Source organism: Medicago sativa, chromosome 3 (assembly GCF_051527215.1).
Source record: "Medicago sativa cultivar Bolivia chromosome 3, Bolivia_mono, whole genome shotgun sequence".
NCBI classification, from domain to species: Eukaryota; Viridiplantae; Streptophyta; class Magnoliopsida; order Fabales; family Fabaceae; genus Medicago; species Medicago sativa.
The window spans coordinates 91,497,747-91,525,140 of NC_140751.1; the positions used below are offsets into that span (position 1 = coordinate 91,497,747).

A 27,394-nucleotide genomic window follows, 5' to 3' on the forward strand; every position below is an offset into this window, starting at 1 on the left:
GTGTAAATCAATTCTCTTTCTCTGTTATCTCATCCATAGATAACTTCTTCTTTCTTCTCTTCTTCTGTTTGATTCACAAACATTCAAACTTCATACAATTTGTAACAAAGTCTCATCTAGCTTTAGGGGTACTAAAGTGATAGTTTGAGCAAGAGTTGTAAAAGTCCAAGTGGTTAACTTAGCAACAAGGTGCAAGCCTGCTGAGGCTTAGAGAATACATAATTGTAAGTGTTCATGTGAACACAGATTGTAAGGTGCAGGATTTGAGAGGTTATCTCAAGCATCATAGTGGAAAATCTCACAAGATTGTGAGGAGTAAACTAGCCCACATTGGGTGAACTACTATAACTCTTTGTGTGTTCCTTCTTTATTCCCTATACTCTTTACTTACTGCAAACACAAACACACACAAACACATTTACTCTGTTAAACTGTTTTTGCTCAGACATCAGAACGTTCTGAAGTCTGCTATTAATTTAACCATTCCAAGTTTCCACTTGAGAATCACTTTTTAAGTTACATGTTAATTTTTAAATGGTCACAATTCAAACCCCCCTTCCTTGTGACTATTTTATCTACTTCACCAACAGGAAGCATTACTTTCTTAGGTTTTCCATCATCTGCACCCGCAAACACTCCTAGTAGCATGATTCAACAATATGCAAATAGTAGCCTAAAGTAAATAGTAGTTTAGTAAGCTACGTAAAATATTTTAGTCTCTGTGATCTCATCCTTATTTGAACTCATTAAGAAAGCTACATGCAAGTTCATATACTTAAGTCAAGTCCAATAGTTTTGAATCCAGTTGCAACTAAATGTTCAAAATACATCAAGATTTATCATATCATAATTATGGCTTTTCAACTTTACCTACATAATACACATATGAAAAGGCACTCATGGATTATGTCCTGGACCGGCTAGACGCCCAATCACACCAAGCCACGTGGATAAAGTCCACGAAACAAAGCATAACATCTTGAGGGACACACTAGTTCTAATGTGGATCACCGCACTGGAACGCGCCCCCATCTCATCCGCATAGTCCATGTGGCTTCCAATGACTTGCTGTTGAGGCGCTGCATTTTGCTGAAGCTGTTAACATCCTCTCCTCTTATATAAAGGTGACTCAACGTCATCCTCAAGATACAATTCATTTTCACACCTACTCACACAGTGGCATAACATGTCAGACCACGTGGCATTGCCACATAATCAACAACCACATCATATTGACAAATCAAGTTTTACTGTTTTTTAAAAAAAAAAGGTATTCGCATATTTATTTACTCTTAATAAAAATCAATTGCAGCAAAACCCTTTGCTTTTTACTTATTACCCCTTTTACTCGGAACACAAACTAAACCCTCCACCCTCGGTGTGCGACACACGAAGCAATCATGTCGAACTCCGGTGACGCAAATGCAGCAGCACAAGAGCAAGAACAAGAATGGGCAACGATGGCTCAAGCATGGCTGTGCTCCTTCCCCGAACCCAAGGAAGTAACCATGGCGGAGGTTGAAGCTTGGATCGACTCTAACCTCTCATCTCTCCCAGAGGGTATACAATCCATGCCTCGCCCCGATCTTTGCCATAGACTCATCTCCATTCAAAATTGCATGAGACTCCCCAATCAGGTCACTATTTCATTCTATTTCCAATTCTAATTATTCATACTTGTCTCCTTAGCACCGACCTCTGATTCTGTGAAAGACATTTCTTTCAATTAATCATAACTAACTTTATAACATGCGATTAAATTCGATTAATTAACTTTTTAAAGTTTTTACGGTGTCTGTCTCTGTGCGTCATAGATAATCATTCCCTTCACTCTTATGCAGGAAAAGGAAGCAAATAATGTCGATGTTCCTCATGCGCGGTTTCAACGAACTGATCAATGGCTTCCAGTTTATGCTTGGTTAGAAACGTTAAATAAGGATGAGGTAGTTAAGTCTAAGGAAATTGCTGAGTGGTTAGAACAGAACCCTGATATCCAAGAACAGTTATGCTCCAGGCATACTCGTTATCATTTGATGCACTATGTCAAAAAATGCCATTTCAAAATATTGAAAAGAAGACAGAAGGGGAAGGTATCGAGTTATTTTTCGCCTTTCTTCTGATTATTATTAAGTTCAATCGATAGTGATGAATAATGATTAATGATCTTGCATGCCATTGTAAACATATCCATATATACATCAAAACCATATTTATAATCGAGTGTGCCCTCAACTTGTATCTCCCCTGGTATTTAGCAGGATGCTGTGATTATTTCTCGTTCTCTCTTAGGAATCTGTTTGGATCGACTTATTTATGCTACTGACCATAGTAGTCAATAGCGGCGACGAACCGCTACGGTAATCGTCGTTGCTGCACGGAATCAAATAGCGGCCATTTCAGCTGCTAAAGCCGCATAGCGGTGCGGAGCGGATAGTGGCCGCTTCAGCCGCTATTTGATTTTCGTAAGAAATTTCTAAATTGACCCTATTTTTAAAACCTTTTTAGGGCATTTTGAGGATTTCGTAAACCCTAACATTTTTAAACTTTTTCTCTCTTCTCACCTATGCTGCGAAACACACTCTTCTATCTTCTATCTTATGGTTTCTCTTGTTTTATGATTTTTTTTATTTGTTCCTCTGTCTTGTTTTTTTGTGTGTTTTGATTTATGAATGACTCAAGAGATTTGAGTGTTATATTTAATTTTATATTAAATATAAGTTTTTTTTCGTTGAGAAATATATATCTTTGTTTATACTTTATAGTATTATTTATGTAATTTGTTTTAAAAATAATCAAATATCGGTGATCGCTATTTGTCATACCGCTATACGCTATCCCGCTATCCCACTTTTGGGGTCGGCCTCTACGCACCGCTATCCGAGATTGACTACTATGCTATTGACATAAGCATTTGTGAGACTATTTGGGAGAACGTATGGAAACAACTTATATCAACAATAAGCTGATTTCAACTTATTTTCATAAGCTCTCCAAGATAGCTTATGAAAACATCTTACAACAGCTTATACAACAACAACAAAGCCTTGTCCCACTAAGTGGGGTCGGCTTACAACAACTTATACTTTATATAAAAACTATTTGACTTTAATTTATTTTTTGTTATAGAAATAGCTTCTACATATACGCTTACATGATAAATGCTTGTGCTATAGCCTATAAGTGCTTATTAAGTTGTTCATCAAAACATGATCTAAGTTTAAAGCAAACACACACCCATGCAACATCAAGGACAGTTTTATATTATAGATTATCCAAGATATTTGTCTGCTTTACATTGCATTGTATATATTAACATTATTGTTACACCTTTACCTGGACAGGGTTTAGAGCAGCCTGGCAAAGAGTTGTCATTAAAAGTTCAGAAAGATGTGCCAATGAAACGCCCAGCCCCACTTCCAAGTATGCTTTATTCATCTTACCTTCTAAATTTTACACGGTAGTGTATAGAAGAATGTTTTTCAGTTTCACTTCTCCAAGGTTACACATTTCTTTGAATTAGCTGGTATGCGGGAGCACATTATTTGAAACTATTTTATAGGAAATGGAAGGGAATATAAAGGGATTATATTATTAGAACTTCTTTTAGAATAATAGATTTGTAAATTACCATGTGTAATCAATCTAATTTTGTGCACGTATTATCAATTTAACTTTCTTTCTAATAACTCGTGGTCTGAGCTACTCTGTATCGACATGTACAATTTCTATGTTTTGTTACTCTCCTGTGGCATTTCTAGCTTTCTGTTTATGTCTGTGTGGGATACTGTTCTTTGGTTTTTGGTTTGTTCCTTGTCTGGGGTAAAATCTGGATGGGTTATTTATCTAAGATTTAGTTATACTTTTTTTATGAGTAATTGTTGTTAACATCTCTATCATATGACATATTTTCCCCTTGCTTATGTGTACTGATTTTTTTCTCAAGTTATTTGGACAGCTATACTGCCTGCAATTTTGCGCTATTCTATGCAAGTAGTTATTTACACATGTTTATATAGTAAATCACTTCTGTGCAATTTAAGTTTCAAAATTTATTCTTCTATGCTACTCTTACATTTAGTCTATCTCCAAAGAAATTGAACAAAAGTTGATCGTCTCTATTTTCTGGACTGGTGAAGTAAATAGCATATTCCTAAGTTTCTGACATTCCCATCGGTATTATGATTACTGATGTTATTCCCGAGTGAAATGCTTAGGAAACATGCTTGGTTAGCATTTAATAATTTTGGGGAATGTTATTTCAAATTCAAAAGAGAGAAATAATGTGATTGAAAGAAGTGTATGTTGAAGTTAACGAGTCGCAGGATATTTCTACTTGCTACCATTTACATACCATGTAAAGGAACACACCTATGTCAATTCCTTTGAAATAAAAAATGCTCAATTTTTTTCTTCTAAACTTGTACCAAACATGGGAATATCATGTATTGCCAATTTCACATTTCCATGAATATTTGCGTGGCCAAAAGCATTAACAATTGTTATTTCTATTATGGTAAACTATATAAAAAAGTTATTACATGTATTTACTTATATTTCCTACTTAATGAAAGAAGCAATAAACTATTCAAAAAGTTCAGAAAATTTCTGTTATTTTAATCTACTCGTTTCTTAATTTTGATTTCAGTTTCGATTGTTCCACCGTGTTTTGAGTAACATATCTCTTATTCTATAAATGTAAGCCGTTTAGGAAATTGTGTTTTGAGTCACACTGGCTCCATGGGTGTTACGTTAATGTTGTCACTAGTACTTTGTAATTATAGGTTTAGGTTAATGCTGTTACCAGTACTTCATAATGATATTTATGTTTTTTTCCCCTGTAAAATTTGCAGGTACTCCTGTAATCAATCTTCCAAGAGTTCCCAAAGATAGTGATTTGTTCTTGGCCAAAAAAAATGAAGCCTATCAAAAATATCAGATGTAAGTGAATCAACAGATTATTTGTATATTGCACCTTAGGAACTAGAAGTTCATCAGTTAACATACTTCATTTTCTTTACATTGATTCGGTTTCAGTTTACTTGAGTTGGAGAAGCTGTTTTCCCCAATATTCTCGAAGCTTCCTATCACAAACCAGTAAGGCGATGTTGGAAACATCAACTATTTCCTGATTCGGCCCCACTCCAGAGGTACCCTTGTGTTGATTCATCTTCTCATGGGTCCTGTTCAATGAAGCGATGTTGTCTCTACTAAATGCTCACATTAGAGGGTAATGATTCTCATTAGAGCGATTTTTTTTTTTTTTTAATCTAGAAAGTAGTGTAGTGAATTACTTTTATGATCATATAGCTATTGAGTTTGATTATGAGACACATTCAGTGTAGAAAGTTTTATACTTTTAGCACATCATAACCAATGTATTGTGTGACTTTAGTAGTAGTTAGGATTAAAGTAAGTTTTTAATAATTTGATGATTATGATTAATTGACAGTGTATAACCCGTTTACACTGTCGATGTGTATGAATTAAACCCACAACTATTACACCTTCGAAAATCATTAATCTGAGCTGGTCCAAAGATTTCCTGTTATGATTAAGGAAACATTTTAATGATTTCTGTAAAGGGATGAATACATGAAACTAGTTAGGTTTAAAGATATCCTCAACTGCACGTGGTATTATCGTCAACTCTGGAGTCCTACCCTTCTGGTTAGCAAGAATGACTTGAACTACCGATTGAATTATTTCTCGCATCATAACCCTTTTTTGTTTTACGCCAATAAAATCATGCCGTTGCATCATATATAATGTTACAAATACAAGTCTTGTATTTTATTTTCTATCGGGGCTCTTCCCCTCCCCTGCATACACAAAAAATACAACTAGAAATAAGATGAAATGTAGTGTGAGGAGTATAAGAGTTGGAAGCCTTAGCTAGAACACGAGCACCACCAGTTTCGCTGAACACCTGGAGAATCAACGCTGAAATTGTTGTTCAATAAAAAATGAACAAGATAATCCTTGTCTACATTCTGATAATGTTAACCTTCCCCAAACCTGGCCTTTGCACGTAAAGTTGATTTCTTAAAATTTTAAATACACTGACCAAAATATCTTCATATTAATGAGGGTTAATTTTGTTCCTCAACCTAAATCTGCGGCCATGATAGTGATCCCAACAACTCCAATACCCACACACTGTAGTGATTAATCAGTGATCTTGATCAATCCAGGTCCAGGAAAATAGAATAAATAATACACCGTTAGTATTTTTTTAGGGGAATACACCGTTAGTGTTTAAAAATGAGCTAAGTTTACATTTCAATTTGAGTGTCTAAGGTTCCCTCCATTTCAATTTGAGTGTTTAAGGTTGTTTTACATAAGGACTGAAAAACATTAATAAATGATGATTTAAAGAGTGAAATGATTTTATTGAATTATTCTCATTAAATATTGGAGAGTTAATTATTATTTTTATAAATGCATTGTGAATTATAATGGCTTAAGAAATACCCTATTTACTATAAACCAAAAAAAATACCCTATTTACTTGAAAAAATATTGGAGAAAAAACTTAATGTCGTATTTTTAAAAATAAAATGACACTTAATATTTTTTTTTTGTCCTCGGCTTAGCTCAGTTGGTAAAGACAATATGTAATATATACAAGTTTCGGGGTTCGAACCCCGGACACCACAAAAAAAATCAATATAAAATTACACTTAATATGATTAGACATCTATATAAAAATAAGAATAATTCATGTGTTTACCACCAACTTCTATTCAGTGGCGGAGCCAGGATTTTTATAAAGCCTGGGCGAAAAAAAATTTGCAATACATTTATAGGGGTTTACATAAGAAATTGCAAGCAAATAATAAAAAATTTAAAGAAATTGCCCAATTTATAGGGGTTTATATAAGAAATTCAAGGGGATTTACATAAGAAATTACAAAAAATTTGGGCCGGAGCCCGGGCGAGTGCCCGGGCTCGTCGGGCCTTAGAACCGCCCCTGCTTCTATTGATCTTCTAAATCTCACCGTTGATGACATCTTCGACGTTTAAATGTCTAGGTGTTCGGTTAGCTTTGCAGTTTTTTTTCTTCTTCTTGAACACTGCCCTCTTCTTGTAAAAAAATGAATATAAAATAATTTATATTTCAATACAGATATGTGAAAATGAATTTAACAATAAATTTAGAATTTTTTGATACAAACAATAAATTTTAGATGAAAATTATATTTAGAGATTTATTCAATAATAGGGAGCATCACAAAATACATTCCTATTTTGTGATAAACCTTTAAATCAGAACTTCAAATAATAATTAATTTTTTTTTGCCCTAAAAAAATAATTATTTTATTCTCCTAAAAATAATAATTAGTTTTTATGTTTGTAGAAGAACCAAGTATTAAAATGAAGGGTTAAATATGTTTTTAGTTGCTACAAAATTATGACCTTTTAAGTTTATTTCTTAAAATTATTTAATTCACTTTTAATCTTTATTTACATTTTAAAGGGATTATTTTAGAAGACTAAAAGTATCTATTTTTTATAAAAAGTTTTTAAAATTGAGACTATTCATACAAATTACAGTATTACAAAGAACTTAAATTACCATTAAAATTTTATAGAGATTAAACTTCAAAGCTTATAATTTTGTAGGAACTAAAAATATATTTTCTAAAATCAATTTGCGAGACTACAATAAAATATTTAAAAATCAATTTGGTGCAAGAGGAATCGAATCACTTTTGCCTATGTGATGGAGGTGGCGTAGGAATAACGGAAACTTCTCACACCGACAGAAAGCGCTTAAGAAGAAAGAAAAAAGAAAAAAAACGCGGTTAAGAGGCTATGAATGAATATATTCATTCATTCTGCGCAATATCAAAGAGACGACTAATTGAAATCAGAAGCAAAATCGAAGTTCCATTTTAGATTTGATGGATTCTCAACAAGCTCACACTCACATTCAGATAGATCGCAGAATAGACGCTCTTGGCGATCTTCGAGTTCTTCCCGATGAAATCCTCTGCTCAATTCTCGAACGTCTCACTCCTCAAGATGCTGCTCGCGTCGCTTGCGTTAGCAGGTAATTCCTTCATCGTTTGCTTTCATTTTTCCATATCGATTTGATAAGGAATCTGGTTGCACTGTTTCATTCAAGTACACTTTGGCGTTTGTTTTGATTCATCACATTAATCAACGGAACCTGTTTATGGCAATAGTATAAATGATTCCGTTTGAATTTTGAATTTCTTATACGAGCGTCATTAATGATTGATTACGATCCTGTTAGGATAAATAGCTTTATTTGCAACTTATTTATAGCATTAACACTTATCACGATAAGAGCCTATGTATAAACTATTTCTATTACAAAAGATAACACAAGGTTAAATTATTTTCGTATAAGCTATAGTTTGTTTTTATAAGCTATCTTGGATAACTTATGAGAATAACCTGAAAACAGCAGCTTATGAACATGTCATAAGCTGTTTTCATAAGTTTTTCTAAACAGTCTTACAAGTGCTTATGCGTTAGGTAAGCTCAAATAAGTCAATCTAAACAGGCTCTTAGAAACTTTGCTTTAGATATTATAATTTTATTAACCGCCACATAGCTCTTGAGCACTTTAGCTGTTATAAATGACGGTTAATTTTTTTCTTCATTTATTTATTGACAGTGTGATGTATATACTATCCAATGAAGAACCACTATGGATGACTCTATGCCTAAAAGGAGGAGCATCTGGTTTTCTTCAATACAAAGGCTCTTGGAAGAAAACTGCTCTGCATAAGTACGATGTCGCTCACTCTCTCAATGTACAATTGCCTGTTTTATTCATTTTTATATTTAATGCTAACATATTTGGAATCGGATATTTTGAATGCAGTTTGAATCTTCCAGAGAAGTACAAAGAGTGCCATAGACAGCAGCCTTTACATTTTGATGGTAACAATTCTGATATCCTAAGAATCTGATCTGTCCTATATTTTTTCAGGAAACTTTTTGCTGTATGGAGTTAAAAAGTCATATGGTTTTTGAATATACAACTGATGCTAACCTTCCTGCAGGATTCAACTCTTTGTTTTTGTATCGGAGATTATACCGGTGTCATACCACACTGGATACATTTTATACAGAGGGTGGCAATGTGGAAAGAATAAATGACATCTCAATGAAGGACTTCAACGACAAGTATGACATGAAGAAACCGGTACAGAGATTTAAAGAATTTAGTAGTAAACCCGCATAAATTTTTCCCCTCGTGTTGGTTCTGTTTCAGTGTCAACCATTAATTTTGAGCTGTCTTCCTGGCGAAAAGAAAATATCCTGAGCTCTATTTTCCATTGTTTATTTTGCTGGAATTTTTGTGAAAGAAATGAATGCTGTGGCAATACACATTTTTTTGTGATACAAAATATATCTCTTTTTTAAAAATAAATAATACACTTAAAAAATGACCAGTTTACGAGGCCAGTGTGTTGACTTTAAAACGTGGACGATAATGAAGATTGTGTTCAAAAGCATGTGTTGATAGTATTTCTCTTTTGAAAAAGAGGAATCATTGTTATTTATTTTTTCTCATTATATATATGTAGTTGTGTACATATTTTGCTCTGAAGCATTTGGGTAGCTGTAGTGTTTTTTTCCCCAGCTTTTTCTTGTAAAGATGGAAAATGAGAGACGAGAATTAATTATTTTTATAACTACAACCGTCCTTTGTGTAGTTGGGTTATAGTTGATTTTGCATTTTAGATATCTTGGAATTTATCAATTTTGAACCATCAAACATTGGTGGTTTTCTTTTTGTTGAAATGTAATTTTGATGAATCACACCCTCAGGTCATGCTAAATGGACTGGCGAATACATGGCCTGCCAGGCAGAAATGGACAACTGATCAGCTGTTACAAAACTATGGAGATGTTGCATTTAAAATTTCTCAAAGGAGTTCCAAAAAGATCTCCATGAAGTTCAAGGATTATGTCTCATACATGGAAGTTCAACACGATGAAGACCCATTATATATTTTCGACGAAAAGGTGCTTGCGTTGAGATATTCCCGTTTCAATAATGCTCTTCCCTGTCTCCCCACACTACTCCTTTCAGTTTTTCTTGTTTTCAAATTTGAGATTTTGGAAGTTCATTTAACTTTTAATTTAACCAACAGTTTGGCGAACGTGCCCCTAGCTTATTGAAGGATTACTGCGTGCCTCATCTTTTTCAAGAAGACCTCTTCGATATCTTAGATACAGATAAACGACCATCCTATAGGTGGCTTATAATTGGACCACAGAGATCTGGTGCCTCTTGGCATGTTGATCCAGCTCTTACAAGTGCATGGAATACTCTTCTTTCTGGCCGTAAAAGGTAAAAAAGATGCTCAACATGAATTTTTTATTTGCATTATGGTTTTGAATCATGTAGCTTGGACCATGACTGTTTACATGGTATCTGAGGAAACTACGTGCTTCCTTGTTTTTAGTTTAAGCCTTAAACATAATTAGTTGGCTACTCGGTTCTTCTAGCTTATTGCTGCTCTTTTCTTTTTCTAGTTAAAATTAGGCTCCCAAAATTTAATGAAGGGGATAGGGAGAGGTGGATAAAATTTGAGCATTGAGACTCACTAGGGATCTAACTGGGCATCAGTTTTTTTTTCCCCATTGGGAAGCTGGGTGCGTTTAGGCTGCAAGTCAATTGGCTCGTCCATGCAAATATGTTGTTCTGTTTACGAGTTTCACTTTTGATTTTGACTGCTAATGCAACGTAAACTAGCTCACCATTTTATGCTTTTAATGATTCAAAGCAAAGTTTTCTCTGGAATTTGTAAGATTGGAATAGTTTTTGCAAAGTAAGATTAGCCACTTTTAGACTGAGAGTGCTAATATCTTGTTAGGACTAGTTTCGTAAAAAAATTTATTGACAAATGTTAAAAAGATTCCTAAAACAATGACTCTTGAATCCTCTGTAGACATTTAACTATTTTCAGGCTTCTGCGTCTTAGATGGGAGTAGATAGGAGTTGGAAATAAAAATGCACAAAGAATAAGAAGTCGCCAAGTATTATCAAACTCAACTAGATACAAACAAGTATGCTTAATTATGCAGTAGTAGTACGGAGTAGTGGCTACAGTTGAACAGAAAATAATGTACCACCCGTGAATAGGCCGGGAGGTTATCCTTCACTCTTGTCATGTTAAAAATTATTGTCCAAATCAACACATTCTATTAGCAATTTATTGAAACATTAACACTAGGATAGGACCAGGTTTGCTTAATTGGAAAAATGAGTGCACTTGATTTAAGAAAGTGAAACTGCATGGACCAAAATTAACGCATTCTTAAAACTACAATGGCCAGAAGCGTATTTAAATATTTAACTTAAATTAGAGTTCTTGTTCTTTAATGATTCTACAACTAATAACTTAAATTTTATGTAATTTGGTGCATGGATTTTCTGTGTTGGTGCTTGATTATTTTCCAAATAATTAATGCTCAAGAGGTATGTCTTGCTTAATATTTGCTAGGTGGGCATTATATCCTCCTGGAAAAGTGCCTTTAGGTGTGACGGTGCATGTTAATGAAGAAGATGGTGATGTCAGTATTGAGACTCCATCATCACTGCAGGTTCTAGAATCTTGCAATTTGAGCGATCTACATATCCTTTTTTTGGGTTTAAGTAATTATTGCCATTAGGATGTCAACTACATTGTGTCTATCTGTTGAATTTTTTATTATTAATTACATTTATGTTTGCTTACAGTGGTGGTTAGATTTTTATCCTCTTCTTGCTGACGAAGACAAGCCAATTGAATGTACACAACTACCTGGAGAGACAATTTATGTTCCGAGTGGATGGTGGCACTGTATTTTAAATTTGGAAACAACTATTGCAGTCACGCAGAATTTTGTGAATTCTAATAACTTCGAATTTGTATGTTTGGATATGGCACCTGGTTATCGTCATAAAGGAGTCTGCCGTGTGGGTTTGCTTGCTCTTGAAGAAGATGTTTATGAAAATGTCATACAGAACATGTCATGTAATGAAGAAAACTTAAGTTACTCTGATTTGTCAAGGAAAGAGAAAAGATCCAAAACTCTGAAAGATGTAGACGATCTATGTTTAGAAAGAGAAATAAGTGGTGCATCCAGAAGCTATAATTTATGGAAAGGTGGATTTTCTTATGATATAAATTTCTTATCCATGTTTTTGGATAAGGATAGAGACCACTACAATTTTGAGTGGAGCTCGGGCAACAGCATTGGTCAACGGGAACTAAGAGAATGGTTGTCCAAGCTTTGGATTCAAAAACCAGATATGAGAGATCTAATATGGAAGGTAATTTTGTTTCTAAAGTAATGCATTCTTTTTGTGCTCACAAAGTAAGTATATTATCTGATTTTATGACTTTTTTCTGTTTATACATGTCCAGGGAGCATGCATTGCACTAAATGCCGGCAAGTGGTTAGAATGCCTGTCAAAAATTTGTGCCTTCAACAACTTGCCCCCTCCCACAGATGACGAAAGGCTTCCTGTTGGTTCGGGTAGCAATCCTGTGAGTTTTTATTTATGTAATTAATAATTTTTACTGTTTGCATTTTTTGAGAAGCTTGCAGTACATCGAAATTTCAAATGCTTCATAAAAAATAATTGGTCATAGGTGTCCCAAACAATATTGATGACCGCTTCAAAATTAGAATATAATTCAGTGGATCATTTAGAAAATTAGAAGGATTTTCTGGTTGAATCAAAGTCGCGATGTTTTGCTTAAAGTCTTTCCCTTGTAAGAAACAAATTCTCATCCTCAACATGTCCTCCCTTACTGTACTTTATCAATATTTTGGACCTGTATTTGGAGACTAATTACAACAGTCTTAGGATCTAAAAACTAGTTTTCATTTCAAGATACCTTTCATATTTGCATCGAGACTAGAACAGGTTACCTTTGTAGGAAGGCACTTTGGTCACCGAAGTTTGGTGCACATGGTTCGATCCCTATAGGCTCCAACTTTTTAAAATTCATGATTTTTCTACAAAACCGTGCATTTAATGTTATACCGGATTGACTCGAAAACCGACCGAGTTACCGGTTATGACCGGTTTTCAGCGAGTCTCACCGGTTCACACTGGTCTAATTACATGACCGATTCATAAGGTGGCTCGACTCGGTCTAATCACCGGTTCACGGTCGGACCGGTTCAACCGGCCGGTTCGAGCCGAGTTTTAAAACTATGCTTTGGTGGAACTGACCTGCATACTATCTTTATGCCTTTGTAATATTAATCATACAAAGGAGTCGGTTGCAGCAATTAGTAAAACATGATGGCGTGTTTTTAAAATTTCTCTTCAAACAGTCGGATTCATTCTGAAATTATCTCGTTGGTGCTTACCATAACTTGGCATGATATGCTATCTAATTACTTAGCCATGTTTCTTATGATTCTGCTTTTGAATTCTGACATGAGACCGGTTTTTGGTATAGTCATTCATTATCTTGTAGAGTACTTCTATAAAGTCTCTAACTATGAACATTTTCCATTCTGTAAATAGGTTTATCTAGTGGGGAACTATGTTGTTAAGATTTTTGTCGAAGAAGGACTGGAAGCATCGCTTTATGGTTTAGGCACAGAGGTACTTGATTCATATTCTATTTTCATTCCATCTTCTGTACATATCTAACTTTCATATTGTATCTCTTACAGTTAGAGTTTTACAGTCTGCTGCTTGAAGCCAACTCCCCTCTCAGGAAACATATTCCTAGTGTTATGGCCAGTGGGGTTGTTTATCTTGAAGACGAATCCTATACCAATTTAAGTTGGGATGGAAAAGGAGTTCCCAGTGTCATTTTGAAGAGCAATATCATCACAGAGAAATGCAACGTGGATGGTTTCCCGTTTGGGGTATGGGGCAAGCAATTGTTTGAGTATAGGAATACTGGGATTCCGGCGGACGGATCAGTTAGTTTAGCCGGTAACTCAAGTATATGGCCATATTTGATAATTAAGCGATGTGAGGGGAATATGTTTGCAGACTTGTAAGTGTTGTCCTTGTGGTTTATAAATAATTTCATCATGCAGCATAGCAATTCAAATTTCCTACTTCTGCAGGCCACACAACTCTCTTAATATTGTAGAGTTTGTTTTCATTATTTTGCAGAAGAGACAGACTATCGTGGGAAGATACAACATACTTGGCCTCCTTCCTGGGGGAGCAAATGCGCCACCTTCATCTTTTACCACATCCACCTTTAAATAATTCATTTATATCTGATATTGAACGTGAATTAAACTGGTCTGAGGTGAATGGTTGCACTGCAAATGTTAATTGTAAATCAAACAATGCAGCAGAATGGGGACTCTTCACCAGAATCTTAACAAAGAAGAGGAAGGACGTCTCAAGCCGTTTGACCAAGTGGTATACTTAGTTTTATTGAGCTCTCCAATTTCTTGATAAACAGGATAGTTCAAGAATGAGAGAGGGGTTATCATGCATACAATTTAAAATCTAATGATCTTCTGAGCATTTTAAGTTTAAAGTTTCAAAGTTTTATGGCTTTTCCTGATTAAAGGAAGTGCTACTTTTGGTAGCTGTGTTTTCCAATTGTTTATAAACTCTCTTTTGACTTTGGCTCACTTAAGATTATATTTTATCCATGCATGATAAATGTATTCCATTTTTGGGTTTGCCTTGGTGCTTCTGTTGCATGCTAGCTTCACATTTTTATTTGTATGGCGGGCCTCTGATGCTTCGTACTAAAACTTTGCAGGGGAGATCCAATTCCTAGCAAACTGATTGAGAAAATCGATGAATATCTACCATCTGATTTATCTAAGCTGCTAAATATAAATGAGGTTTGTTCTAAATTCACTATTTCATCCCAACATAATTTTTTTTTTTTCATTGGATATGCTACATTAAGTTTGTTTTTTGTCAACTTCTATTTGACTTCAGAATTTCTCAAGTGGCACTTCTAAACCCTGCTCTTGGATACACACTGACATTATGGATGATAATATTTACATGGAACCATCATCAATTTGCTCTACCTCCAGTGGGAATACAGAAGATGCTGCCGAGGGGGACAATGGTTTATTGAGTGACCACGTTGGAGTGAAATCCTGGTGTCCTAGTTACCTCCTTGATTTCAGTGATCTTTCTATGGGTCAGTACCTTTTCTTTTCTACCTGTTCCATAAATTTACATCCAACTTCAGTCATACCCGTCTTTATTAGAAATGGCTTACATTGGAATGTTGTCATGATGTGGTATCATAATTTATCAAGGGGCCTTTCAGTATCTGCAAGATTATTTTATTAATCTGTAGAGTTGAGCTGTGTTTTCTTTAAAGAAGAGCAAGGCTTGTGTTATTGACCCCTACATGTAGGGTTTAATTTTCCTATGATCGTCACTTCCTTTCTTCCTCCACCATTTTTATGATTTTCAGCCAAATGATGTTCTGCATGTAATTGTAATATTGCAGTTTCATTCTTAACAATTCACTTGCTTAATTTTTGTTATGAAGTCATTGTTGGCCTTGAGATGCATATTGACTGCAGACCACTCATTAAGAAAGTGTATGTGAGAACCCACTTGGGTTGGGCTGGTGGTATTGGCTTGGGATCTGGGAGTGTGTCCCAGGTTCGATTCTCCCCAATGTCAATTTGGGTGGGCTAATTTAGCTTCTTCAAAAAAAAAAAAGTGTATGTGAGTAGAAATAAAAAGGGTATTGTAAGTAATAACTACCTCAAGAATACAAATTTAGTTAGTTATAAGAAAATGCCATAAATAGGATAGAATACAAATTTAGTTTGTTATAAGAAAATTTTATAAATAGGATAAAAGGGAATTTGTGGGGACAGGTGTTACAATCGGAAATAACGGAGAATTGAGTAGCTCTCAAATTCCTTAAGACTGTGCTTTTGCGTGTCTGTGTCACATTGATCAAGATCTATCAATAAATCACTGTTTTCTCTCTGTGAATTCTCTCTTTTATGCTCCAGTTCTCAACTGGTAATAGTTCATGAAAAGACAGAAATCAGAGAAATATTTTGGGAAAAATGTAACCACTAATTGACTTCAAAAACTACTGGTTCATTATTGTTTTGGGAAAAATGTTTCTGGTTTAGGAATCATCATTAACCCTTTGTTTGGCTATGATGTTTAAAGAGTGTTTGATGAGTAGCCACTAATTGACTTCAAAAACTACTGGTTCAGTATTCCCAAGTTTGCCAATGATATTTGATAGTAGACCACTCATTAAGAGAGTGTATGTGAGGAGAAATAAAAAGGGTATTGTAAATAATAGCTAGCTAACAGGGTACAAATTCAGTTATTAGTTATAAGATGTTATAAATTGGTGAAACGGGAACTAGTGGGGAATGGTGTTGAGATTGGACATATTGGACTGTGGAGAGTTGAGGAACTCTGGATTCAGCCTCAAGATTTACGTTTCATCTGTGTCACATTGACCAAGACCCATTAAGAAAACATTCTCTCTCTATATCTATATCTATGGTGTTTTTATATTCATTTGTTTTAACCTTTTTCGAACGGAGGACTGATTTGTCTGCCTCCTGAGCTTTTAGTCCTTTTGCTTTACTTCCATCTGTTTATCTCTCAAATCTATTTATAACTAACTGCACAATAATTCATAAGTGACTCCATTTGGTCTAGAGCACCTTTTAGACTCCACTCAAAGATATTTTTGAAACATATTATTGCCGTGAAAGGAATCTAATGTTTTCATATTTGCTGACTTTTTTTTCATTTATTTTGCAGGTGATCCTATTTTTGACTTGATACCAATTTATTTGGATGTGTTTAGAGGCGATTCATATCTTCTTAAGCAATTTTTAGAAAGTTACAAACTTCCTTTTTCTGGCAACATATCAAAGTACGAGTCAACAGAGGGTGGTCTAAAGTTTGGTCGACTTTCATATGTTGCTATGTAAGTGACTGTCAATATAATTCTCTTCATTAACCAAGTATTTCAATTTGAATTTATGGATGTAATTTATATATGAAGTAATATACCTATAACCCTGATAAGGCTGCAGACCAAAACCCACTTAGATCTATTGTCTGGAAAGTCCATTCTAGGAAACTTTGGTCTTAGTTTTATTAATTTTAGAAACTGTTATGTGGCAGTTGATTTGTTTAAATAACTGTGCTATGAATTATTATTATTATTATTATTATTGTTTTGTTGTTGTTGTTGTTGTTGTTGTCGTTGTCGTCGTCGTCGTCGTCGTCGCCGCCGCCGCCGCCGTCGTATTTATTAGTGGGGTACCTTTCAGGGACAGTTATATGAGGTATTTAGCAGTTTTGTGAACAGACATAATCTCTTAAGGAGTGGCAGAACACTGGGACAGCAAGATATTGCTTTAATAATGTGTACCTTGGTGTTGTTTAATGTTAGAAGAATGCTAACAACACACATTACTTTCCAACACACTCTCTTTGATTAGTTAAAATTCACATGAGTCCCACCAAATCATGTGGGTCCCATATAAATTTTGTAGGTCCGATGTAAATTTTAACCAATCAAAGAGGGTATGTTGAAAAGTGTGTGTTGAATGTGTGTTGCTCGCATTTCTCTTAATGTTATTATCTTCTACTTAATTAGTGTTCTATCATATGCCAGGGAAATAGTCATGCTTATTGCTCTCCCAACTAGGTATTAGTAGTTGAGAAGATTGATGCACACTAGGAAATCAGTCATGTTATTATCTTCTCTACTTAAATTAGAGTCCCACCTTGTTTTGTGATTGTTAACTCATAAAATTATTGATTTATAATTGAAACTAAGTTTCTATTGATGCTGGTCAATGTTGTCGAGGATCCGCATCTGCTAGAGATATGGTCAAATTAGTCCATGTAGCACTTGAGCAATCTTCACCCCTAGAGCTAACTTTTGGTGTTGGTTAAGCCTTAAAGATTAAATTCTAATATGATATTCGAGTTTATTCTAGATCTGTTATTGGGCCAACCATATTTGTCTCCGCTCTTGGCACTCTAGATGTCCAGTTCTAACTTCTAAGCAAGATAAGGTATTGTTATTGGACTTTGTCCATATGTCTAATCCTCTAGAGTAGGCAGTATGTGCGTGTTCAAATCAGCTAGAGGTATGACCAGAGTACACCTTATAAGGTTGAGCAATACTCATCTATTGAACTAGCTTTTGGGATTGAGTTTAGGCAGAAAGCTCAAATTCTAAGAAATGGATTCTAATTCTTGTTTACAAATGATTATCACATTTGATTATGCTCAAGCAACAAAGACTTTAATCTATATATATATATATATATATATATATATATATATATATATATATATATATATATATATATATATATATATATGAAATTATTTGGTTGCCTTGATTATGAAATTGAAAAGAAACTGATCTTTGTATGGTCGAGGTTTACTGACTTTTCTTTTGGCCAATTTGGTTATTTGTTAATGTTCGGATTAATGTAATGACATTAATTGTTAATTTTTGGGTTTTTGATAGGATGAAGTAGAATTTAATTGAATACCTCTATTCCATGCTATTTTACTCATACCTTAAAACCATATCCTTTTATTCAATTCCATTTCACCCGTCATTAAATATCCAATATTGCCTAAATAGTGTTTGATGTGAGTTATACATTATAGTTAGACGAGACAATCTTTTGTGCCCATACAAACAAAAATGTTTTGCCTTGTTCCCCTGACTTTCAGGCTTTCACGGATTATGCAGTTATTGATGTAACACATTTTGATTTCTTTATTGTTTTTCATTGTAGGTGTTATTGTATTTTGCATGACGATAATGTCTTGGGAGCTATTTTTAGCATATGGGACGAACTGAGATCATCAGAGTCATGGGAAGAAGTTGAGATGACAGTGTGGGGAGAGTTGAACAATTACAAAGGCTTTCTTTGACCATTTGCTGCATTTAAATATTTCCGGAGCCTGAATGCACGATCGAGCCCAAGTGATAATACATTTTTATACATACATGTTTAATTTATCTGATAGCAGAAGAAAAAGAGAATATTTATCTAGAAAAGACAGAAGTTTAACATTATTATTTTTTTAATAATTATATTCTCTTTAGTTTTGCAATAAAGTGTATCTGCTTGCAGTTGATGCAGTTGTGAAGATATAACATTTTTTTCCTTGGCTTAAATTAACCGTAAATCGCAAAAAAAAAATTGTGTAATTCAAAATTATATTATATATAATATATAAATATGTCACGATAGGTTACCTATATTGGTTGAGACGGCCTTGGATATGCATTCCTTATTTTCTCGGAGCCTATTATTGGATTAGAAAATGTTGTACTATGAGACGAAAAAACAAACAAACATTACAAAGACATGGCTTTGTATGTTAAAGTACATTAGAAGTATGTTAGAAATCCAAGCTTGGACATTTACAGCTAGCCATGACTTTGTATTAGGTTGAAGTACGTTAGAAATAACACATAACACTAATGTTCACAAAATTTCAAGAGTAGAAGGAGTGTTGTTCTTCCTTTTAAAATTAAAGTTCACAGAAGAATTTCAAGTATACAATTGTGTATAAGGAAGGAGTGTTCTTCCTTTTAAAATAGGAAGCACTCAAATCCAGGAGCTGCTACTCAAACCCTAGTTGTTTTTTTTTTTTTTTTGAAGAGGTGTGTTTTCAACTAACACAGCAAAAATGTTATGCAAATTTTGTTTGAATGAACTGCGTAGACTTCATGAAACTTCATGAAGATTATAACTATTGTGATTTGTGACACTATCTCAATGACATTGCACAACAAGAGGTGTTTTTTTGTAACCTACAACCATATTTCCTTTGCTTGGATAATTTTAGATTTTTTGCTTCGATTGATGGTTTTATATCTTTGATTCCCAATTGGAGGTTGTAACGCCCGTCGTAATTATTTAATTATTTTAATGAGTTTTAGCATATATTTATATGAATTATGTGATTTATGAGAGAATATATGATTTATATGTGATTTATGTGACTTTTGAGATTTATGTGAGTTATATGATTTTTTTTGTGAAGTTATAATGATGGTGTGACTTATTTTATTATTAAATAAAATAAGATTCGAAAATAAAATAATTATAGAGAAGTGGGGCTGTTTTATAAATTTGGAGAGTTTAGTGGTTTAAGAGGAAATAGAAAAGAATAAAAGAGATATAAATAAGAGAGTTAGGTAGAAAGAAACAGAACGTACGTTTTTGGTGAAAAAGGGAGAAAAAGTCAGAGAAGAGGAGAAGACCTGGAGAGTGCCGATTTTATTTGTTATAAGGTAAGGGTGAGACTAGCTTTCAGTAATATTAATCATGTGATTCTGAAATTACAATTAACATGTGGTAGGATTAGATTATGAGAATTGAGAATTAGGGTTTTAAAGTGAGGATTTGATGGTTAGATGATGAAAACTTGTTGAATTGATGTAGAAACTGTGTACAGACCTTAGATAATCCATAGAGTGATAATTAGAATCAGTTTTGAGGTTAGAACCATGAGATTAGATGAAAAATTGAGAAATTCTGCATTCTGCCCGAGCCTGATATGAGGATTATGATGAAGTTATCGAATTGAACTAATTATGATGTTTAGACTATTTTTGAGACTCTTATGATGAGGCCTTGGTGCCAAAAACTATTTTTAGGCGTTGAACTAAATCCGCTGCGAGTTTGAATATTTATGTTGAAATATCTTGAAGGTTAAATTATTATTTATTCCATTTATGATTTTTATGAAATGTGACATTATGTTCACGAAGAAATACTCTGATTTATTTAAGAAATTTTTATGTTGGGAAAACGAGGTGTTGTAGAGGTCAACACAAGGATTCAGATGATTAGGTACGATGATACAGTATAACTTGTGAGACCCATAGTAAGTTTATAAGAGTTGGACATTTGCACTTCTAGGTTTTGTTTGAGTTTGTAGGGAAATGGAGAGTAGAGCTTCGAAGATAAATGAAGTAGAGAGAAAGGGAGTGATGAGTAGTCCCTCCACATTGTGAGGGTTTTGAACAAATTGTATGTTTTTCAGTTTGAATATTGTTCATAAATCATATCATATGTTTTCTGGTTTATATCGACTGTTCGGAAAACTTATACAATAGTTTACACTATAGGAAAGTTTGGGTTGATTTGTTTACGTTTCAACAACAGCCTTGTAACGAATGATGCTTTCCGTTTTTTAAGCGGCGAGGCTCCAATAACTTTTCTCCCCGATGAAAGTATATAATAGGTATCAAATCTTAAAAGTTCAAGACTCCTTCATTGAGGATGGTCTTATCCCCATTAAATTAGTTTTTTGGATTATATAATATGAAATGTGTAAAAAATCACCATATTTCATTATTTGAAGCAAATGTGGAGGATGAAAAAAGAAACTCTTTTTATGACCTGTTTTGAAAATTCTACTATTTACTACTCCCTCCGTTTCAAAATGAGTGTCACTTTAGTAAAAAAATTGTTTCAAAATGAATGTCACTTTACATTTCCAATACAACTTTAATTTTTTTTCTTCCAATTTTACCCTCAATAAATACTCCAGCTTTTCTCTCACATAATTTTCAATGTAACTTTAATTTTGTCTTTTTCTCATAAAGTAAGGGCAGTTTAATAAAAGCGTTACATCGATGATTATTTCATTCCATTTATTAATCTGTGTGCCAAAGCCTCAAGGGACGCTCATTTTGAAACGGAGGGAACACGTTGATTGAATTCGGGTCTTGGAAGACAAGAAGTAAATTTGTGGTTTCATAGTTTTGAAATGCTGTTACCAATTGCAGTAACAGGTTTGTCAGTTTTTTTTTTTTTTTCAGAATCTACTAGTGCCTGCCTAGTGCCTAGTATGACCTACCCTGCCACCCATTTAATTGTTCTTAATTAACTTGGACCAACAAAGAAAAAGAAGACAAGAAATTAACTTGGACCAACAAAGAAAAAGAAGACAAGAAAAGTACTGAAAAAGCACTATTAAGGGCCCAAGCAATGGATAGTCGAATCCAATATTCAAAGGGGCCCATTCAACCAACTTAACCCATTCACTTTACTTTCCAAATTCATCATCATTATTCATTTGATTTGATAACCTTTTTCCACAAAAAGAAAAGAAATCGGTACTCCCTCTGTCTCAAAATATAAGCAAAAATTGGTCAATGAAAATTAATGTATTTGATATAATTTTTTTAACCAAATACTCCCTCCGGTTCTAAATATAAGCAAATTTAACTTTTTAGGTTCATTCAATTAATGATGTATGTGGTTCATATTATGGAGCACATACATCATTAATTGAATGAATCTAAAAAGTCAAATTTGCTTATATTTAGGACCGGAGGGAGTACATTAGCTTTTGTTGACTAATTTTTACTTATATTTTGGGACGGAGGGAGTAACTTTTTTGGTTCAAATGGTTCATACCCAAAGTTGAAACTTTTCAAACCAACAAAAACGAACCCTATTCCCGGTTCACAAATGACAGAGAGACACCACAATTTCCGCCACACATAGTACACAAGAGGATCAAAACCCCGTGTTATACAGCTGTCACTTTTACTATTTTTAATTTTTAATTATCACAAATTTCCAATTTCCAAATATTAATAATTCAAATTAAAAATAAAAAACTCACATCCAACGGTTCATATTGAATCTCCAAAACGACCCCACCAACGCAATTATCGGCAACAGCTGCATCAAAAACCACCCTTTCCCTTTCGTGGTTTCCGTCTTCCTCATCATTTTCTATTTCTCTCACAAACTCATTCGCTTTCTCTCTCTAAAAAAAAAATCCCTAAAACCAGATCTCACTTTCTCTCTCTAGAATTCAACAATGGCGGCCGCTCATTCACCTCGGGAAGAGAACGTTTACATGGCAAAGCTCGCCGAACAAGCCGAACGCTACGAAGAAATGGTGGAGTTCATGGAAAAAGTCTCCGCCAACGCCGATAACGAAGAACTCACCGTCGAAGAGAGGAACCTTCTCTCTGTAGCCTACAAGAACGTTATCGGAGCACGACGTGCTTCGTGGCGTATCATTTCCTCGATCGAACAGAAAGAGGAGAGCCGCGGCAACGAGGATCACGTTTCCGTCATCCGTGACTACCGATCTAAGATCGAATCGGAGCTTTCTAACATCTGTGACGGTATTCTCAAGCTTCTTGATTCCCGTCTCATTCCTTCCGCTGCTTCCGGTGATTCCAAGGTTTTCTACCTTAAGATGAAGGGAGATTACCATAGGTATCTTGCTGAGTTCAAGACTGGCGCCGAGCGTAAGGAGGCTGCTGAGAGCACTCTCGCCGCTTACAAATCTGCTCAGGTTAACCGTTTTTTCCTTTTTGTTGTTTTCGATTTTGTGATTCAAATCTGTTAGGTTTTTTCTCTAATTTGTAATTTTCATTTTCAACAAAGTTTATCAATTCTACATGATTATAGTAATTAATTTTAATTAATTTTTATATGATTCTTTGTTTTATTCTGTTATATTGAACGATTATTTATGTTTCTTGTAGACATTTGCAATATTTTTCACAATCTTTGGTTAATATGAATATCGTACTTTGTATATGAAATATATGGAGTATTTGTGGATCTGTAATTGAAAGGTTTGTGATGGAAGAATGTGTTCCTTTGTTTTACAGGACATTGCAAACGCTGAATTGCCACCAACTCATCCAATTAGGCTGGGTCTTGCTCTGAATTTCTCTGTGTTTTACTATGAGATTCTTAACTCTCCTGATCGTGCCTGCAATCTTGCTAAACAGGTTAGAACATAGAATTTTAGAGACTGCTTATCATTTACTGTGTTATTTTGTAGTTATTTTAAGGCCTTTTTGGATATACATCTTATTTTGTAGCTTATAGCATAAGTGCTTTTCTCATCTCAACGCTCAAGATAAAATAGAGCCAAACTGTTTTCCTGTAGAAGTAATGGAAATAAGCTGAAAACATTTTATGAACATGGCATAAGCTGTTTACATAAGCTAGCTTAAACAGTGTAAAACTAGATAAATTCTGATGCCCTTACACTATTTGATCAGAGTTTTGGATATTTGTGTAGAAATTGGCCCCCCAGCGGTGGAATCTATTATTTTGCTGTTAATTAATTAGAAAAACTTCGTGCATACTCAATGTTTCATTTCGTTTATGTTGAAGCAACAATGATGTTGCGTTTTGGATTCTACTAACCACTTATGGATCAGACCTCCTTTTTTGGTATCCTTATTATTGCCTACTTGACCTACACCTAAAATGAGTTGTCAAGTATTGTTTATTGGTGGTTAGCTCAGGAAATAATGTTTTATGAACAATTAAATTAAATTGCTCACGACTAATCAATATTCGACACCTTGCTCTAGCCTGTAGGGACTGGTGGTGCCCAAATAACATTAGGTACTACTCGTGTAGTCCCCATGGAATTTATTCCTTTAAATTTCATTTTGAAATGTTCTATAGTCCTAGTAGCAAGAGCATAACTTCAGTATGAGTTTTTTCTGTTCTAATGGTATATTAAGTTAAATACTCATGAATATTTTTTTGTTTGGTAATCACTAGGCTTTTGATGAAGCAATTGCTGAACTGGATACCCTTGGCGAGGAATCATACAAGGATAGCACTTTGATCATGCAACTTCTTCGTGATAATCTCACCCTATGGACCTCTGACATGCAGGTATTGATTTGTGTTTGCTATATCTCTTGTATCCCATATATTTTTGTTTTCTTCTCGTTTAATCAATGTATTGATCTTGGTTTGTTTGGTTTCAGGATGATGGTGCCGATGAAATTAAAGAAGCAGCTCCTAAACCCGATGAACAGCAGTAAACAAATTTTACTGCCAATTAGGATCAAACTTCTCCTCTATATGTTAATGAATGAAGGAAGAAGGTGCTTGTTGCCAATCTCTTTGGGTGCTGAGATTTTAGGAATTCATGTCTGTTATGAGTTCTGGATGTCCTGGGCTGTTTTAGTTTGTCCTTCCATTTTTAAGTGTTTTACAAATTATTGCCTATTTTCTTGAGGACACTGAAGTTTTATTATATGGAATTGGAAATTTAAGATTCTCTTCTTTCTAGTAAACTTGATCTCGCCGAATTTGGTGAGCGGATATTAGTTTTTTTTTTATGGGTCATGAACTCGTGGTAGGGCGTCAGTCATTATCACTTGTTATATTTGAGGGAACTCGTGGTAGTTTTTGTATGTGAGGAATTCACGTTGTTTTTAGGTTTTTTAATTGTTGGTTCTTCAACTCTGTTTTCAAAGAAAATTTTAAGCTTTAATTCATTCTCTTTCATTTTGATATCACGAAATCTGAGTATTTTTGAACACGTGATCTGATTTATTTGCAGTGCTTTCTTTTTCTTTTTTCCAGAGGAATGGTTTCCTTGTGATTGTATCTTTACTTTTATTTTTTTTTTTTGCGGATCGATGTCTTTTTAATCAATTGTCGCGTAGTTTAGCTGGCTAGGTAAATAACATCGAAGGAATAAATCGCTAACATTAATCCATTCAAATATTTTATTTTTTTTAAAAGACTGACTGTCGTGTTATGGTTATGTTTTTATTTTTCTGAGTAACTTTATGGCTGTTTTAAATAAAAAAATAAAAAAACTGTTTTGCCTTATTAACTAACTGTTGTTTGTGAAGGGTAGGATAAATACTAAATTCAGAGCGTTCGTCATAATGAGTCTTTCATCTTTCAATATTAGAGGCGATTGTCCTTGAGATGCAGCTCATTTGGTGGCTCAATGGACATTAAAATGTAGGGTTGGAGTTTAAATTTTGGATTCTTCACTTCTCAATTATTACAGCTTGCAAGCCTAGTCACTAAATCCCAAACAATTCTATGTTGTGGTATAACAGGTTTCTAAATCCCAATTGCAGTTGACTAACATAATATAGAATAAATATGGATAAACCCAAGACTTGCATCACGTCTCTTTTTAGCGTGATTCATGTTATACCTACCTTTTCTATTGGTAGTTCATTTTCGTGAGTTATCCCTCGATTCACGTCATGTGTCTTATGTGGATTAGGATTATGTTACTTTGTAGGAGCAAAAAAAAATATAGGGCAAATAGGTTTTTGTTTTGTTTTTAATGCAACTAGTTTTCAGAACAATCTCTCAATGTAGTGAAATTACAAAATAGGTACTCCATTCTTCCCGTAATACATGACCCATTTGAAAATGTGTAATGTTGACCTAACTTACTTTGACCATATTTTTCTACTAATATACAAAAGATAAATAATACATCATATAAGATGTCATTATATTTGTCTCGATGGGTATTTTAAAAATATCAAATTTCCATAATTTTTTATAATATATACCCTCCGGTCATATTTATAAGCAAAAATGCATTTTTTAGGTTCATTGAATATATAACGTATTTGGTCTATATATATTGACCAAATACATTATGTATTCAATGAACCTAAAAAGTGCATTTTTGCTTATAAATGTGACCGGAGGGAATATTATTCAAGATATTTAAGCTCAAAATTATGCATTGACATGCGTAATAAGGTCAACTGTGTCAAGTATTATGGGACGGAGGGAGTATTGTTTGTGCACTCGCTAATCAAAATAGTCATTGACAAAAACACGTGTTTTTTATTTTAATCCTTCACATGTTGACCAACCACGCTTTAACCCTCCAAAATCTCCAAGGCAATGATGTTAAAGAAATCATTTTAATGTTGGAGAACATTTTAACTACCGAAGTGTACAATCATAAACTATTTTGTAAATTCTCTATCTCTGCTTTCTTACTCTCTTTTATTTTAACTATCATTTTTCTTTCATCTTTGTTATAAAAAGTCTTAAAATCACCATAACTATTCATCCAAGTTGCTCAATTCCAATCCATCGTGTATGGGTTCGACAAATTCTTGAGACTAAAGCATGCATCCCCATGTCACCCGTAAGGTGGCCAACTAAAAAAAAACTTAGGTGTATAAGTGTCTCATGGTGGCCTAAACTTATTGGTTGAATTTATATATATTTGTTCTCTCTCTCTCTCGTTAATTATTTGTTTTCTCAACATTGATCATGCCACTATTTATATTTATGTTGCATCAACACTTATCATGCCAATTTCAAAGCATGAACGATTTTCAAATATTTGTCTACGGTTACTGTAATGGCAATTGCTTTAAGTAGTTTTTTCATTTGATATTGGGTGAAATTGGAACCATATATTGTTTGGTTGAAATTATTTATAAATAAAAAATATCATTCAATGCTCGTTGGACATATTTTTGATCGATTAGTGCAAGCAAAAGAATTTACAAAGGAAAAACGTACGAAATTATCATTAAACTCTTTGAGTTTGATCAAAGAAAATACTCTGTAACTTGTATAGTTCTCAACAAAATCCAGGGAAAAATACTTGTCCATTTATACCCG

General features: G+C 34.0%; 3 protein-coding genes across 7 annotated transcripts; all 3 read left to right on the forward strand.

Moving 5' to 3' along the window:
- The first annotated feature begins 1,308 nt into the window (after nucleotides 1–1,308).
- On the forward strand, nucleotides 1,309–5,548 carry LOC146941911 (ribonucleoside-diphosphate reductase subunit beta). The gene is made up of 5 exons (XM_085755775.1): nucleotides 1,309–1,637; nucleotides 1,842–2,090; nucleotides 3,342–3,420; nucleotides 4,851–4,938; nucleotides 5,035–5,548. Exons 1-5 carry the CDS (start codon nucleotides 1,401–1,403, stop codon nucleotides 5,096–5,098), a joined length of 717 nt encoding a protein of 238 aa, XP_085611901.1. The 5' UTR covers nucleotides 1,309–1,400; the 3' UTR covers nucleotides 5,099–5,548.
- A 2,260-nt stretch (nucleotides 5,549–7,808) lies between these two features.
- Nucleotides 7,809–19,786, forward strand: LOC146941912 (putative glycosyltransferase). 4 transcript variants are annotated; one of them, XM_085755772.1, is made up of 16 exons: nucleotides 7,809–8,054; nucleotides 8,649–8,769; nucleotides 8,859–8,917; nucleotides 9,040–9,182; nucleotides 9,812–10,009; nucleotides 10,138–10,337; nucleotides 11,494–11,593; nucleotides 11,730–12,305; nucleotides 12,400–12,522; nucleotides 13,518–13,598; nucleotides 13,670–14,001; nucleotides 14,124–14,381; nucleotides 14,734–14,818; nucleotides 14,919–15,129; nucleotides 16,746–16,914; nucleotides 18,758–19,786. In XM_085755772.1, the coding sequence occupies exons 4-16, from the start codon at nucleotides 9,144–9,146 to the stop codon at nucleotides 18,894–18,896; spliced, it is 2,511 nt and encodes an 836-aa protein (XP_085611898.1). In that variant the 5' UTR covers nucleotides 7,809–8,054; nucleotides 8,649–8,769; nucleotides 8,859–8,917; nucleotides 9,040–9,143; the 3' UTR covers nucleotides 18,897–19,786. The 4 variants fall into 4 exon arrangements, with proteins under 4 accessions (XP_085611898.1, XP_085611900.1, XP_085611897.1 ...); XM_085755774.1 differs by having other exon boundaries at nucleotides 9,040–9,163; XM_085755771.1 differs by having other exon boundaries at nucleotides 8,649–8,762.
- A 2,926-nt stretch (nucleotides 19,787–22,712) lies between these two features.
- On the forward strand, nucleotides 22,713–25,046 carry LOC146941913 (14-3-3-like protein). 2 transcript variants are annotated; one of them, XM_085755779.1, is made up of 5 exons: nucleotides 22,713–23,303; nucleotides 23,626–23,748; nucleotides 24,539–24,655; nucleotides 24,751–24,803; nucleotides 24,871–25,046. In XM_085755779.1, the coding sequence occupies exons 1-5, from the start codon at nucleotides 22,818–22,820 to the stop codon at nucleotides 25,001–25,003; spliced, it is 912 nt and encodes a 303-aa protein (XP_085611905.1). In that variant the 5' UTR covers nucleotides 22,713–22,817; the 3' UTR covers nucleotides 25,004–25,046. The 2 variants fall into 2 exon arrangements, with proteins under 2 accessions (XP_085611905.1, XP_085611904.1); XM_085755778.1 differs by having other exon boundaries at nucleotides 24,751–25,046.
- Nucleotides 25,047–27,394: the final 2,348 nt, after the last annotated feature.

Excerpts from the sequence above, each read along its gene's own strand:
- LOC146941911 (XM_085755775.1), top strand. The coding sequence starts at position 1,401 with ATGTCGAACTCCGGTGACGCAAATGCAGCAGCACAAGAGCAAGAACAA. Across the intron at positions 3,421-4,850 it reads ACGCCCAGCCCCACTTCCAA|GTACTCCTGTAATCAATCTT; the intron begins GTATGCTTTATT and ends TAAAATTTGCAG. Across the intron at positions 4,939-5,034 it reads GCCTATCAAAAATATCAGAT|TTTACTTGAGTTGGAGAAGC; the intron begins GTAAGTGAATCA and ends ATTCGGTTTCAG.
- LOC146941912 (XM_085755771.1), top strand. The coding sequence starts at position 7,906 with ATGGATTCTCAACAAGCTCACACTCACATTCAGATAGATCGCAGAATA. Across the intron at positions 10,338-11,493 it reads CTTCTTTCTGGCCGTAAAAG|GTGGGCATTATATCCTCCTG; the intron begins GTAAAAAAGATG and ends AATATTTGCTAG. Across the intron at positions 12,306-12,399 it reads TGAGAGATCTAATATGGAAG|GGAGCATGCATTGCACTAAA; the intron begins GTAATTTTGTTT and ends ATACATGTCCAG.
- LOC146941913 (XM_085755779.1), top strand. The coding sequence starts at position 22,818 with ATGGCGGCCGCTCATTCACCTCGGGAAGAGAACGTTTACATGGCAAAG. Across the intron at positions 23,304-23,625 it reads CCGCTTACAAATCTGCTCAG|GACATTGCAAACGCTGAATT; the intron begins GTTAACCGTTTT and ends TTTGTTTTACAG. Across the intron at positions 23,749-24,538 it reads CCTGCAATCTTGCTAAACAG|GCTTTTGATGAAGCAATTGC; the intron begins GTTAGAACATAG and ends GGTAATCACTAG.